This window comes from Erythrolamprus reginae, chromosome 4 (assembly GCF_031021105.1).
Source record: "Erythrolamprus reginae isolate rEryReg1 chromosome 4, rEryReg1.hap1, whole genome shotgun sequence".
Lineage (NCBI taxonomy): Eukaryota > Metazoa > Chordata > Lepidosauria > Squamata > Dipsadidae > Erythrolamprus > Erythrolamprus reginae.
The window spans coordinates 64,755,268-64,771,064 of record NC_091953.1 but is presented as its reverse complement, the minus strand read 5'-3'; the positions used below and the strand labels follow the sequence as shown (position 1 = coordinate 64,771,064).

The following is a 15,797-nucleotide window of genomic DNA, read 5'->3' as shown; positions in this document are numbered from 1 at the left end:
GTATTAAAATTGATCAGACCTCTCCCAACAGAGGGAGAGGGATTCAACATTACTTATTTCCTGTTTACAATGCAATCCTTTCAGCAGTCCCAAGACATTTCAACAGCAGTTTGTATTCTTTCAGGTGATTTTGAGGATACAGATTAGCTCCCAGGTGGTTTAAATAACTTTCAAAATGTTAATGACTGGCTGATGCAAGGAGTATAAACCCTTTCCATTCCCCACCACTTAGTTAGTACTGAAGCAGTTTCTTGGATGTGAAGTGAAATATCTTCAAGGAAAATCAAGAAGATTTTCTAGTTGCCATTTGGAAAAAAAAAACGTTGAGTCATTGTCCTGAACAGTTTCCTCCAACAGAATCACCATCTTCTTTTTGGGAGAGAGAGCAAGTAGAAATTGCAATGGAAGCTAAAATGTTCTGGGTTTTGACTATTTGCCTAACCATAGGATTCAGCAATGCAGATTCTTGTAAGTGTACACATTCTCATTATTTTTCTATGGTATGTGTAATGCAAAAGATCAAACAGTGAAAGATTAAAATATATGAATAATAAAAGCATTGCTCAATACTAAGCCCAAAAGGAGGTAATAAGAATTTGGAAAATGAAAACAGAACAAAAGAAGAAATATTAGAATATATAAGAAATAGTTCATTAGACAGCTAAGATTATAATTAATAGAGCTAATGCCATAATGTTAAATAATTATGTATTTGTTATTTGTAGAGACAATGACCTATGATAAATAAATCAACCTGTTAATATTGTGCTTTTTTTCAAATAGTGATCATGGAGCAATGCAATGTTCCAGCGACAGCAAGAATAAATTGTGGCCCTCCCGGCATCACTGAAGCTCAGTGCAAAGCCAAACACTGCTGTTTTGATTCAAATGTACGTCATGTCCCCTGGTGTTTCAAGCCTGCTTCAGTAGAAGGTTTGTATCTTTCCCTCTGAGTCACTGCTGGGCTGCAAATTTCTTCCCATTTCATTAAAGTATGTATGTATGTATGTATGTATGTATGTATGTATGTATGTATGTATGTATGTATTGGACTTTTATGCTGCCCCTCTCTGAGGACTCGGGGTGGCTTACAACATATAATTGAACAATATATAACGGCCTAAATCCAATTAATTTAAATTTATAATCTAAAAAACCATAAAAGACATTCATTCCCATTCGGTCAACTTGCTCTCAACACATTCATCGGCCAGGGGGCTAGAGTCTAGTGACCCCAAGCCTGGCGGCATAAATGAGTCTTAAGACTCTTGTGGAAGGCGAGGATGGTGGGGCAGTACGAATCTCTGAGGGGAGATGATTCTAGACAGCTGGGGCCTCCACAGAGAAGACTCTTCCCCTAGGCCCTGCCAAACAACATTGTCTAGTTGACGGGACCTGGAGAAGGCCGACTCTGTGGGACCTGACCGGTGGCTGAGATTCATGCGGCAGAAGGTGGTCCCGTAGGTATTCTTTTTTTTCAAAGTATTTTTTTCAAAGTATTTTTATTGAATTTTTTAAAAAAGACAAACAAAGACATACAACACTACGCTTGTCGTAGAAGTCTATCTAATACAGAAATATAAAAAATCCTAACTGTAATCAGATCTAAGCAGAAATACCACACTTGTAAGTTACATTCTTGTTAAATTCAACTCTATATTTTTAATATTAAACTTATTAATTAAATTTCTTTATGTTTTAAAATATTCTATATTTATACAAAAAGAGAAGAAAAAGAGAAAAAAAAGTTTATTAGTAATACTATTTACCATTTCATTCTGTATTATAATTAATTATTAATACCATTTTTAAAATTCCACCAATCATATACTTTGTCCCATATTTTATAATATTCTGTTTCAGTTTGATTATTTAAACGTTTAGTCATCATATCTAGTTCTGCACATTCTATATTTTTTTTAAATACTTCAGTATCTTTTGGTATTGTTTGGTCCCGTAGGGATTCTTATCTGTATGAAGTAAGTGTTGCAACAGGAATGTCACAGCATCCGCTATCTGAACCAGTTAACTTACTCTCACTAATGGCAGGTCTAGCAATAGCTAGGATTGGCAAAGAAGAGAACGAAAGGAAGTGATGAAAAACTTTTTTAAACTTTACATAGAAAGCTGGAAGGAACTTGGGGGAGCTGGTCTTCTAGTCCAACTCCCTGTAAGCAGGAATCCTTATACCATCCAAGACAAAGGGATGTCCAATCTTTTCTTCCAGCGATGGAGCACCCACAACTCTGGGAAGCAAGCTGTTCCCTTTTTTGTTCTTTGTCAAATTTCAGTGAATGTCCTTTATAATAACTGAGGCCTTTATTTAAGCATGGCAGTTTAATCAAGATGCGTGCCAACAGGGCAGGTACAGGCTTAAGAGTAAATACAATACACAGGTTTTATATATCACTCTGCCTGAGGCAGTCACCAATCAATACAGAGAAACTTTCCCGCTTACATTGTAACTGGGGCTTGCGCGCCCTATCAGCACCTTGGATAGGGATCGGCGGCACGGCTCTAAGCGGCCGGCTGTTACTATGCGGATACAGCACTCCTATCCCTTTGGTTAGCACAAACATAGTCTTGTAAATACAGTGGTCTGCGGTGGATCCTTTTGGATCGCCTGGGCTCTACAGAGGGCAAAACACAAGGTTGTAAACTCGGCGGCTCTTCCGTACTCTGGCCGTCAGCCGCGGCCGTTTCCCCAAATCTCCTTGGAGCTGAAAACTGTTCCACGAAACTCTTACCCGGACTTCCAGTGACCCCCGGCTCCTCGCAACTTTCCCCTTTGTCCCGCCGGATTTGGTCTAGGTGCCTCTTCCAAATCCGACCATCCTGTAGCTCTACCTCGTAGGATCGGGGCCCAAGCTCCTTGCATACTGATCCTTTCTCCCATCTCTTATGTCCGGAGTAATCGCGGGCATGCACTGCGTCTCCCACAGATATCTCTCTCCCCGTAGCTTCCGGCCATGCACAGCTGCTGTGTACCCCGGGTGCAGTCTATCCAGAACAATCCGTAGTTTGCGACCCATCAAAAGTTCTGCCGGGGTCCTGCCTGTGGCTACACAAGGGGTCGAATGTTGGGCTAACAACAACTCAGCCAGCTTCTCCTTCCACGAGCCCTGATGCAATCTTTTAAGGGACTCTTTCACCGAACGAACTGCCCGTTCCGCCTGGCCATTACTGGCCGGATGCCACGGCGAGGACAATGCATGCCGGATGCCTGCAGCCACCAAAAAAGACTCGAATAACACAGAAGTGAATTGCGGCCCATTGTCCGAAACTAGAAGGTCCGGAAACCCGTGCGTGGCGAAAAGGGCCATCAGGGAGTCTATAACTTCCTGGGACTGAGTGGACTTTAACTGAGCCACCTCCACCCACTTGGAAAAGGCATCTACTGTGACCAGAAAGGTGTGTCCCATGAAGGGGCCAGCTAAGTCAATGTGCAAGCGTGTCCATGGGCCAGATGGTGGCTCCCAAGCCAAAGGCTCTGCCCGGGGAGGAAATGACCGTCCTTCTTGACATTCTGAGCAACCTGCGACCCGCTGCTCGACATCCTTGTCTATACCTGGCCACCAGACGTAATCCCTAGCCAGACCCTTCATTCTTACAATGCCAGGGTGCCCTTTGTGCAACAGTGTCAGTACCTGATTCTGCAATCTAGCCGGAATGACCACTCTTCCTCCCCTCAGGAGAGTTCCCCTTTCAACCAAAAACTCACTATGGCAATGGAAAAAAGGAACATAAACGTCCACTGGAGCAGAGGCTGGCCACCCTCTCAAAACCCAGTGTCTCACCTGGGCCAACACTCGATCCTTACCTGTCTCCCTGGCCACCTCAGGGGCGGCCAAAGCCAAGGGCCCCGCAGACAAAGCTAAGACTGAGCAAGCTGGAGCGGGGTCTGCCAAAATATCTGCGAGGGGGCACCTGCTGAGAGCGTCAGCGTGAGCAAGGTGACGGCCAGGTTTGTATGTTAAGGTATAGGTATAATTGGGCAAAAACACAATCCAATGTGTCATGCGCGGGGACAATACCGTGGGGCTCTGGCGGTTACCTGCTAATAACCCTAATAACGGCTGATGGTCAGTGACCAATTCGAAGTGCCTGCCATATAAATACTCGTGGAAATGGCGGACCCCGGCAATTAGGGCTAAAGCCTCCTTGTCTATATGCCTGTAATTCCTTTCCGCCATGGCCAGGGTCCGAGAAAAAAAGGCTAAAGGGGCTTCAGAGCCATTTGGCAATCGATGGCTGAGGACTGCCCCCACTCCGTACCGGGAGGCATCGCAGGTGAGAACTAATGGCAAACTTGGGGAATATTGCGCTAGGACACTATTTGAGGTGAGTATCCCTTTGACCGCTCTGAATGAAGCTTCTTCCCACTCCCCCCAGCGCCAGGCAGATCGCATGTCCAGCAGCCGATGCAACGGTTCCGCCACCGAAGCCTTATGCGGAATAAAAACCACATAAAAATTCAAAAGCCCCAGAAAGGCCTGCAGCTCCTCCTTCGACTGGGGTCTGGGAGCATCCCAGATTGCCTTCGTTTTCTCCGGGGTGGGATGGATACCCTTCCCATCTGCCCTAAACCCCAGGAAATCAACCTCCGAAACCCCAAAGACACATTTTTTCGATTTAAGTTTCAGCCCCGCCTCTTGAAACTTGTTCAGTACCTTTTTTACCCTCCGTAGCAATTCGTCCTCGGAACTCCCAGAGACCAGGACATCATCAAAGTAGGGCACCGTGCCCTCCAGCCCATATAATAAACGCTCCATCAATCCTTGAAATATTCCAGGGGCAATGGAGACCCCAAACTGCAATCTATGGCATCTAAACCCCCCCCCCCGATGTGTGATGATTGCCTGGGCCTCTGCAGTCATGGGGTCAACGGGGAGTTGCTGGTAAGCTTGGGACAGGTCGAGCTTGGCAAAGACCCTACCATTTCCGAGAGTGTGGAGTAACTGCTGCACCACTGGGAGCGGGTATGAGTGGTGAGCCAAAGCCTTATTGACAGTGCATTTGTAGTCTCCACACAACTTTAAACCTCCATCCCCTTTGAAAGCGATGACCAGTGGGGTCTCCCAAACCACCTGGTCAACTGGCTCCAACACCCCCTGGGCAATCAGCCGGTCTAATTCAGCATCAACCTTTGGTCTGAGGGGAATGGGCACTCTGCGGGCTTTCAGCCGCACAGTGGGCACTTTGGGGTTGAGGCTAAAAGAGATCGGGGTCCCGGTGTAACAGCCCAGCTTGTCATCAAATACTGAGGGAAATTACTTAGCTAGTTCATTAAACACAGACCCCCCCTTAACAGCGTTGACAGACAGACAACCCCAGAGACTTGAACCAGTCTAAACCCAAAAGGTTGGAAAATGGCCCGTCTACCACAATAAGAGGTAACCTGCCCGCGGACGACTTGAATCTGACAGGGAATCTGCCCTCTCCCAGAACTGGAATAAGGGCCACCTGGTAGTCCCGTAAAGTCACATTGCAAGGCTGTAGGCGACTCTTGCTCAGATGAGGCATGCACCTCTTCATCGTGGCCCAGGAAACCAAGGAATGTGCGGAGCCTGTGTCCACTTGCATGGAGCATGTCACGTCCCCGAGGCGAACCGTCACTGAGATCTTTCCTGCTGAGTCCGACATCTCTCTAACATAAGTGGTTGCTGGGCGTGGACAGCTGTAAACCGCGTTGCAATCCTCCCTCTTATTTGAAGAAAATCTCCTCTGCCAGCGGGGATTGAACCCTTGGGACTCCCTCTGCTCCCTCGAAGCGGCTGGAGGGGACCTGCGGGAACGGCAGACCCTCGCAATGTGGCCTCTGGCACCACAACGCCGGCAAGCCGCTTCTTTAAAAGGGCAATTAGACCGAAAATGGCTTCCTCCACACCCTCTGCAAGGGGATAGAGGGGGACGGGGGCGAGTAGCAGGAGGCTCACGACCCCGGGAAGCCCCCATCCGGCAAACTTCCTCCTTCTCAGCCTCGCTGCTATCCTCTTTCTCCGCAGCGGCTTTAGGTTTCTCCGGCACGGCAGGCCCCTTGGCCGTAGTGTTCATGGAGCTGTCCATGGCTGCCAGCGACTGGGTGGACAGCTCAAAAGCACGAGCCTCAGCTAACGCCGTTTGAAAAGTTAAGTCCCGGGTGGCTAAAAGGCGTCGCTTTAGGCGGCCATCCCGGATTCCGAACACTAGCCTGTCCAGTAAATAATCGTTCAGGTCAGAGAAAATCATTAATCGATTCTCCCTCCGCCTGGTTCCTTTGATAGAATACGTATCTTCGGGCACAGCGGGATGGGGCCGGGGCATAATGGTCTTGAAGAGTTGACAGGAAAGTCTGCCAAGGCACATCATGTATGGAGACTGGAGCAAACAAGGCTCTGGCCATCTCAAACATCTCGGGACCGCAGAAACCGAGAAAATAAGATCTTTTGCGGTCCCCCGAAATCTCGGTATACCCATTTGAAATAAAAAAACAATCGAACCGGGCGACATAAGAGTCCCACGTCTCCCCTTGTGGGTTAAAAGGGGGAAAAGTAAGCTGCACAGATATTCTCACTTACTGCAGATATGGACTGAGAAATCCGTAAAGTCAGGGTCGAATCCTCGTCGCCAGTATAATAACTGAGGCCTTTATTTAAGCATGGCAGTTTAATCAAGATGCGTGCCAACGGGGCAGGTACAGGCTTAAGAGTAAATTCAATACACAGGCTTTTATATATCACTCTGCCTGAGGCAGTCACCAATCAATACAGAGAAACTTTCCCGCTTACATTGTAACTGGGGCTTGCGCGCCCTATCAGCACCTTGGATAGGGATCGGCGGCGCGGCTCTAAGCGGCCGGCTGTTACTATGCGGATACAGCATCCTTTATTAACTATTATATGTTTCCCAATTAGGACTGCTGCTTTTAGTAAAAAAAATAGGTTGCACTTTCATATTACCTCTTCCTGCGGTTTAAAAAAAGGCCTTTGTTTCTAGCACCATGTGGGTAGAAACTACGCAGCCTGCTGCTCCTTCATATACAATGAGGTTTTACCTGTATGTTTCAATTGCTGTTCTTTAAAAATATAGAACCTTGTTCCTGGAAGTTTCCACAAGGCACTGAGATGCCAAGAAGAGTGAGACTCGAGACCAGGTTTGCAATAAATACATAACAGCTTTTTTATTTATGGCCAAAGTAAAAAGACTGGGTGACAAAACCCATAGCCAAAACATGCAGATAAAATGCATGGGAGGAATAGCCACATCCTTGCGAGAGTGGCTCAGAGTAATACATACATTTTACCCCGTTAGAAACAAAGTTCACCCAATTAGAGACAAAGGTTCATTACCAACATGGTCTTTAAAGCGTTCTTTGTTCAGGCCCCTGTCTCTGTCCACCTAATCCATGGAGCATTACTATAGCCTTTATTTATTTATTTATTAGATTTGTATGCCACCCCTCTCCGCAGACTCGGGGTGGCTTTGTGTAGGGATGGTTTCCCTCCCTGGCCAGGTTATTTAGAATGCTTTCAGGATTCAGCATTTATGAGGCAGGAAAACTCACTACTCTGGTTCCTTTATATAGAAATATAGAAGTTTCTTCTATATTTTTAAGAACGTGTCTAGCTTTGAATCTAAGAACAGAAGCGAGACCCAGAAGCAAGATAACAAACTTTGCTCTAATGCCAATCAGTATTAAGGTTACAATTTACAAAGCTAGAATTAGTTCCTAACAACTAACTTCTGACAGCATACAATAAGCAGATGCCAATAACAAAGCTTATTGCCGAAGAGACGGAGTAACGACACGGACACAAGAGCTGAATTTAAACTTGGGTCATTTTATTAATAATAATTTGCATAATTTATTTTAATAAATTAGCATAAATTAGCATAAATTAGCATAAAATCGACATGCTTAACTATGACCCAAACAGTGGACCTGCAGGGTCAAACAAATACTTCCTGGGCGGAAATGACGTAGCAATCAACATTCCTGGGCAACTATGGGCGTAGCTCGATGCTAGTCCAGGTGAGGGACCTCTCCCTCACCTGAGACCCTGCCATGCACTCGCATGAGGGGGGTCCCGCCGGCGCACCCCTACCCGGGGACTTCAATGTGCGGGACCCAAAGACAGGTTCCCCCCAACTGCTCAGGTAGCACCCCACCATGAGCTTGGAGAGAACCTGTCAATCATCCCCAAAGATGCCCAAGGGAGAACGCACAGTTGCTAACCACCACCCAGGTTTCCGCCCCTAACCTGCCACGGAGCGGGGGTCAGATCTCTATCTTGGCCCCCCGACTCCCCCCTCTAACTGCGCCAGCTCACACAGAGACCACTGCAGGTCCTGTAAGAAAAAATGGTGTTCCTCTGTTCTGACGGAGGAAGACCAGCAGCGAGGTAAAGCCACCGCTGAACTATGGTGATGCGGGGACGGACCACTACCACCCCGCCTAATTCTCCGACTACCGTACCCCGGGCCTTAATAACTCCCCGCCTAATCCGGTGAAGGGCCCTAAGAGAAATGGCGTCCCACCAAGCGATCCCCGGGGGGATCTCGACCACACCACTTGCGTGGAGGGCCGCACCGTGCGAAGCCACCGCAGGCTCCACGAGCCTGGCAGATCTAAAGTAGACCCCCAGGCCCACACAGGTCCTTGCCACCGAGGTGCAAGACCCACCACCTGGGCGCCGCAATGGGATGCAGCCCTCCCAGTACCAACTGGGCGCAGCAATGGGATGCCACCCTCCCAGCACACATCCAGGCGCAGCAATGGAATGCTGCCCCGGCACCAACTGGGCGCAGCAATGGGATGCCGCCCTCCCAGCACCAACTGGGCACAGCAATGGGATGCCGCCCTCCCAGCACACATCCAGGCGCAGCAATGGAATGCCGCCCCCGGCACCAACTGGGCGCAGCAATGGGATGCCGCCCTCCCAGCACCAACTGGGCGCAGCAATGGGATGCCGCCCTCCCAGCACACATCCAGGCGCAGCAATGGGATGCCGCCCCTGGCACTGACTGGGCGCAGCAATGGGATGCCGCCCTCCCAGCCCCAACTGGGCGCAGCAATGGGATGCCGCCCTCCCAGAACCAACTGGGCGCAGCAATGGGATGCCGCCCTCCCAGCACCACCCGGGCGCAGCAATGGGATGCCGCCCTCCCAGGACCAACTGGGCGCAGCAATGGGATGCCGCCCTCCCAGGACCAACTGGGCGCAGCAATGGGATGCCGCCCTCCCAGCACCACCTGGGCGCAGCAATGGGATGCCGCCCTCCCAGGACCAACTGGGCGCAGCAATGGGATGCCGCCCTCCCAGGACCAACTGGGCTCAGCAATGGGATGCCGCCCTCCCAGGACCAACTGGGCGCAGCAATGGGATGCCGCCCTCCCAGAACCAACTGGGCGCAGCAATGGGATGCCGCCCTCCCAGCACCACCTGGGTGCAGCAATGGGATGCCGCCCTCCCAGGACCAATCTGGGCGCAGCAATGGGATGCCGCCCACCCAGCATAGCGGTAGAAACGCCCGTCCTACTGCACACCCCGTCTCCCCTGCCAGACAAGGACCCAGCCGCCACAACGGCAGGGTCCCCACCCCCGACGGCACCGTGTTGCTGAGTGGTCTCGGAGCGCCCATGACCCAAAGCAACACCGTCAGTCCATCCTGGCGGGGTTGAATAGAAGGGGACCAAAGGGAGCCCTGGCCTAAGATCATACCCCGGACCCTCAACTGGCCATTCGTAGCCTAAAACAGGCCGTCGATCGCCAGCGGTCGGCATCCCCGAATCCTCAGTATCGAGAACGCCGTCACCGCACTAGAGGCGGCGCCACTGCGGAACGAGCGTTCCCACAAGCGGCGGGATCCACGCTTGGCCTAGCCAAACCCTGTACTCCTAAACCCGCCCGACTAAGGCAATGAGATGGAAGGCCAAAAGGACCTAGCAACCAGCGATAAGGCCCTGGCCAGCCGTCCCGCATCTTCACTATGCGGAACTCACCATAAATCCACAAACCAGCCCCCGCCTTAGACAAAAGGCGAGGCCGGCCACCTGGACCTAAAGTCCTAACTGAAAGGCCACACTGCCTAAACTGGACACAAATATGGCCAGGTACACAACTGGGGCAGGCCAGCTATAGGGGTAACCCGTATCCTGCCTGAACTCCCCGAACTCTGCACCTGTCTGCTGCAAATCCCCCAGAGTGCCAGGCACCACAGAAAGGGCCATAGCCCAGCAGACCTTTACTCTCCTACGCCCGGGAGCCCCCCCAGACTCCAAAGGCGGCCGGGGATCGCCTCTGGCGATTCCCGGGCCCACGGGGTCAGGGTCCAAAACCTGGACAACTGACCACGGGACAAGGCATCAGCGACCCCGTTATCCACCCCGGGGACATGCCTAGCCAAAAACAATGCGTTTAGGGACAAGGACCTGTGCACAAAATGACGGACAAGCCGCATGACCCCGTCGCTCTTAGAGGACAGGGCATTCACCACATGGACAACCGCTAGGTTGTCACACCAAAAGTGCACGGTCTTGTCCCTAAACTGCTCCCCCCAAAGCTCTAAGGCCACTATTAAGGGGAAGAGCTCTAAGAACGTAAGGTCCTTAACCAACGAAGAGGCACTCCATTCCGGAGGCCATGCCGACCAGCACCCCTGGTCACCTAACACTACCCCGAAACCACAAGTCCCCGCGGCATCAGAGCAGAGCTGCAACTCAGCTTCCAAAAGAAGCTCGTGCCTCCAGAAAGCCAAACCATTAAACCTAACCAAGAAATCCCGCCACACGCCGAGGTCAGCCCTGACCCCAGCGCAAAGGCGGGTACGATGATGGGGCAGACGGAGCCCCTCCATCGTGCCTTACAACCTCCTGGAAAAAGCCCTACCAGGAACAACCACCCGACAGGCAAAATTAAGAATGCCTGCCAATTCCTGAAGCTGCCGTAGGGTAACCTTCCGGCAGCCCAGCACCTCATCGAGCTTTCTTCTGATCTTAAGCAACTTCTCTAGGGGCAATCTGGAAGATTGCACCTCCGAGTCCAATTCAATACCGGGAAAAGGTAATCCTGGTGGCGGGGCCCTCGGTCCCCTCAGAGGCTAAAGGCCCCTTCAACAGAGCGCAAAGGGCTTTGAAGACCAGCATTAGAGCAAAGCATTGCTCTAAACGCGCAGGCCCCGCCAACAAGAATCCATCAAGGTAGTGAACGACCGATCCCCAGACCGTTGCGCCTCCTGAGCGCCCACTCCAAGAAGGTGCTAAAACTCTCAAAAAGAGAGCATGAGACAGAGCAGCCCATTGGCAGTACCCTGTCCACAAAAACCCCACCTTCGAAATGGAAGCCCAGAAGCCCGAATCCGTCTGGGTGTATGGGGAGGAGCCGGAATGCCGACTCACTGTCGCATGTTCCCATAAGGGCTCCAACCCCACACTTCCTAACCATGGTCACGGCCGCATCAAAGGATGCGTACCGCACCGAACAAAGTTCGTCAGGAATGAAATCATTCACTGACTCCCCTTTTAGGAAAAGACAAGTGGTGAATCAACCTAAATTCACAACTCGCCTTTCAGGGGACCACCCTGAAAGGGGACCCCAAGATACGGGAAGGGCGGCTCCGGGAAGGGCCCAAGGGCCCTCCCCTCAGCCACCTCCTCCGCCATTCTGGACCGGACAATGCCTTCATGTCCCCCAACCGACCTGAGGTTGTCGGACCTGAAGGCTTGCCCAAAACCCCCATGCAAGGGATCCTGAATCCCTGTGAGAAACCTAGCCAGAGAGCAGCCGCTCTCGAGCAAGGGTGGTAGTCCCTCAACCAATCCTCGAGCGTGCTTACAACTCCGTTGCAGCAAAGCCCCGACATGCAGCGAACGGGTCCCACACTGTGGTGGCCCCCGTACCTAATACCCCCGGCCCCGACGGGAAAGCCGGCAAAAGGGGCGGGGGCACTACGGCCTGCGTTGGCGGGGTCCGAACCCCCCACCCGACACACCAGGCCATAGCAAAAAGCTGCCCCAGGGGCCCGTGCCCCCGCAAAAGGGGCCGGCGGGGGGCCAAACCCGATTAAAGGTGCCCCCCCCGAAACCCCCAAGAAAAACCAGGACCGGGTGGCCACCCACCGTAATCCCCCAAGCAGGACCCACCGGGGGGGGGGCTCCTAGCTACCCTGGCCAAGGGCCTCATCACCTTCCTAGGCTACCAAATATTAAAATAATTAATGTTTGGCGATAACTGTTGTACTGAAGTTTGACTACGACTTTACTGAAAGAGTAGTAGATCCTTGAAACAAACTTCCAGCAGACTTGGTATATGAATCCCCAGTAACAGAATTTAAACATGTTTGGGATAAAGATATGTCCATCCTAAGAAAAAAAAAATACAGTAAACATTATAAGGGCAGACTAGAGGGACCAATAGGTCTTTTCCTGCCTTCTGTGTGTCTATATAAAGATATTAAATAATATTAACCACAATTATCAATATTATTATTATTATGTATGATTTGTTTTACACCACAGTTCTTTTTTAACAGGAATGAAAGAGGGCAGCAAATGGCCGCAGCCCAAACAGGCAGCGCAGCAGCAGAAAGCTGCTGCCAAGGGCCTAACTGCCCTCTTAACAGGGGCCACGAATGGGGGGGGGAGGCGCACACGCGAGCCCTCTGCCCGATCCCCCCGTTCCCGAGGGGGCGACCGGACGATCCCCCCCCCTGGACGAAACAGAGGGGCCAACAGCCGCAGACGGCACAGGCCCAGCCTTCCCGCCGAACCCGAAGCCCCGGACCGCTCCACGAGCCTCCGATGAGGCTCTCAAGATGGCGGCCGCAACACGCGGCCGCCTTTTACGAAGCGGGGGCGGGGCGGGGGCCTCACGCCGGACTGGAAGAAAGCCGCAGGCCTCGGAAGGCTGCTCCAGCTGCTCGCCTGCAACCTCCTCCAGCCTCCCACGAGGCTTCCAAAAGCGGCGGCCGCCCACGCGGCTGCCGAAAGGCCTCCAAGAGCAGACAGCCATGTGTCTGCTCCAGCTGCCGGTCCGGACAAGAAGGCTTGGCCCAGGGCCCGCAGGCCCTTAAATAGGGCCAGCAAGCCCCGCCCCTGATCGGCAGCAACGTCAGGCCTCGTAGGCCTGATTTTCGGCCGAAATCTCGTCTCGCGAGATTTCGGCCGAAAACAAGATGGCGGCCGCCATGAGGGAGTCCGGTGTCTGCCCGGTCCCTCCGGCAAATGCTGCCAGCCGGTAAGTCGACCGGCGCTAATTTCTAATGAATGATTTCTAGCAGTATATCATATCAGAAGCAAAGAGCAAATATTGGTTTCATGACTATGCTACTTCAAAACCAAATCAGTAAGGTAATATCATTATATGACAATTTTACAATGGAAGACATTTCAATAACATTACAAGACATATTGGGAATTACTGGAGATAGATTCTTACAAGACAAGTAACGTGTACTGCAAATTGCATCAATCTATTTAAAGTCTGCTTCTTTTTTCACTGTAGTGAGAAATGCTATGTTGAATCTACTAAATTGTGGCTTTATTGCTGTTTTTCAATCTATTCAACATTATCCATTTTTGTTTTTATTCTAGCATGTGCCTTATAAAATGTTTTCCACCAAACTGATACTTTGAACATAAAATAATTCAGTAATAGGAGGCACTTCTGTGCATGAAGAGCTGTTCACCGATTTCTTTCAGGACTGTGCATTTCATTATGACCCTATACTTCATGAAATCTTGCAGAAAAATTCTGCTGAATAAATGAATTAAATCCATTTCTCCCAATCTAAGGGGAAGTCCTAACAAACTATGACTGTGGAATGATACCTTTCTGAATCTGGAATCTTCTGAATCTCTAAAAAATAAAGCAAAGCAAACCGTGTGATGTGTTTAACTTTATCTTAAGTCTGCCTCTTTTTCTCCCTGGAAATCAACAAAATTTTGCCACTGCCACTAGTGGAAACAATTCCAGCCCCGGACAATGCAAAGTATTTATTTGGATTCATCCCACCTTTCTATTCAAGTGTGTGGTTGTTTGTTTGTGTGTTTGTGTGTTGGGAAGGGGGAAGCTCCTTTTATGAATCCTGCATGGATCTTTGTGTTTGCTCTGTTTCTCCAGCAATTCAAAGAGATTTTACTTCAATAATCTTGCTCTGCTTCAGTCTCACATTCAAGAGACCTATTGGCAGGACCCAGATTATTAAGACAGTTATTTATTTATTTATTTATTTATTTATTTATTTATTCATTCATTCATTCATTCATTCATTCATTCATTCATTCATTTGATTTGATTTCTATGCCGCCTTTCTTGAGGCAACTCAGGGCGGGGTACAACATTTATACCTTTAAAATGGTCCTACTTAACCACAGGCTTTTCCCAATTGTATGGAGTTCAAACTCTCAAAATTCTCAACAATGGCCTTGGCAGGCTAGGGAAATCTGGACAACCTCCAGAATTCCCAGTCTTTAAGGCCATTGTTGAAAATTTTGGGAGTTTGAATTCCACAGAATTAGAAAAAGGCCAGGTCTATGCATCTGGAAGATTAACCAGCAAGGTACAATTAAGTTCTCCTAGATCAGTGTTTCTCAATTATTTTCTGTTACGTACCCCCCCCCCCCAGGAAGAAGTAAACATTTTGTGCGCCCCCCAATTGTCCGCTGGAATGATTATCTGCAATATTCGGCATGTTTTCACTGAAAAACGTAAGTGGTTTATCAGTGTGATTGGGGTGTAATGTGTTTAAGTGATGCCTTAATTTATTTGGCTTCATGCTGTCCGCTGCCAATACAGATACAGTAGACATATCAGTCTTTCTTCGTCTCCCACCGTAGTCACAGTGAAGCCAAGCACTACATATGCTTCATCATATTTCCTTCGCTTACCGTTCGGGAGACTTACGTTTGTCCCATTAGCTCCATCTCTCTCCTCCTTTCTTTTTATCCCTGTTAAATATTTTTCCACGGTGTCTTTTAGGGTTTGTTCTCTGCACTTCATATCTCCTACTCTGTGCTTTGTGCTAGTGTTTGCTGCAAAAAAACCCTATTCCCTGCAGCAAAAAAAGCACATTCTCCAGGGTCATGCACCCCCTGGCATCGCTCCATGCCCCCCAGGAGGGCCAGTCCCACTATTTGAGAAACACTGTTCTAGATCAACATGCTTCCTCCAATTGAAAAAGGCTACAGAATTCAAACCACTGCCAAAGGTTTGTTTGTATGTATGTATGTGTGTGTGTGTGTGTGTGTGTATGTATGTATGTATGTATGTATGTATGTATGTATATATGTATTATTTGTTTATCTATCTATCTATCTATCTATCTATCTATCTATCTATCTATCTATCTATCTATCTATCTATTGCATTTATATGCCACTCACTCCAAAAGGACTCTGAGCAACTAACAATCAGAATAAATACAACAACAATAAAACAGTTAAAATCTAATAATAAAAATCAACAATAACAACAATATAAAAACATACATACTTACAATCAGCCCACTTCCAGGCCTGCCGGAAAAGCCAGGTCTTAATGGCTTTCCAGAAGACCGGTAGGGTGGAGATACAGTAATGCGGATCTCTGGAGGCAGTTGTTTCCAAAGGGTCAGAGCTACCACAGAGAAGGCTCTTCCCCAGGGCCCCGCCAGCTGATATTGTTTGGTGGACAGGACCTGGAGAAGGCTGACTCTGTGGTCCCTTACTGGCTGCAGCGAGGGAGGAGGGAGGAGGCAGTCCCGTAAATAGTCTGGCCCTGAGCCTTTAATATGTCAAATATTTAAAGATACTAAAATTCTTTCCAATAGTTTCTTCTATTT

The 15,797-nt window shown here is 49.4% G+C and overlaps 1 protein-coding gene across 1 annotated transcript in view; it reads left to right on the top strand.

Annotated features, from left to right (window-relative positions):
* The first annotated feature begins 788 nt into the window (after positions 1-788).
* LOC139167139 (putative gastrointestinal growth factor xP4) overlaps positions 789-15,797 on the top strand; it is a 55,052-nt gene continuing 40,043 nt past the window's right edge. Inside the window, exons 1-2 of the mRNA XM_070751561.1 lie at positions 789-933; positions 14,353-14,537. Coding sequence (XP_070607662.1) covers positions 789-933; positions 14,353-14,537 — 330 coding nt within the window. The remainder of the gene's footprint in view (positions 934-14,352; positions 14,538-15,797) is intronic.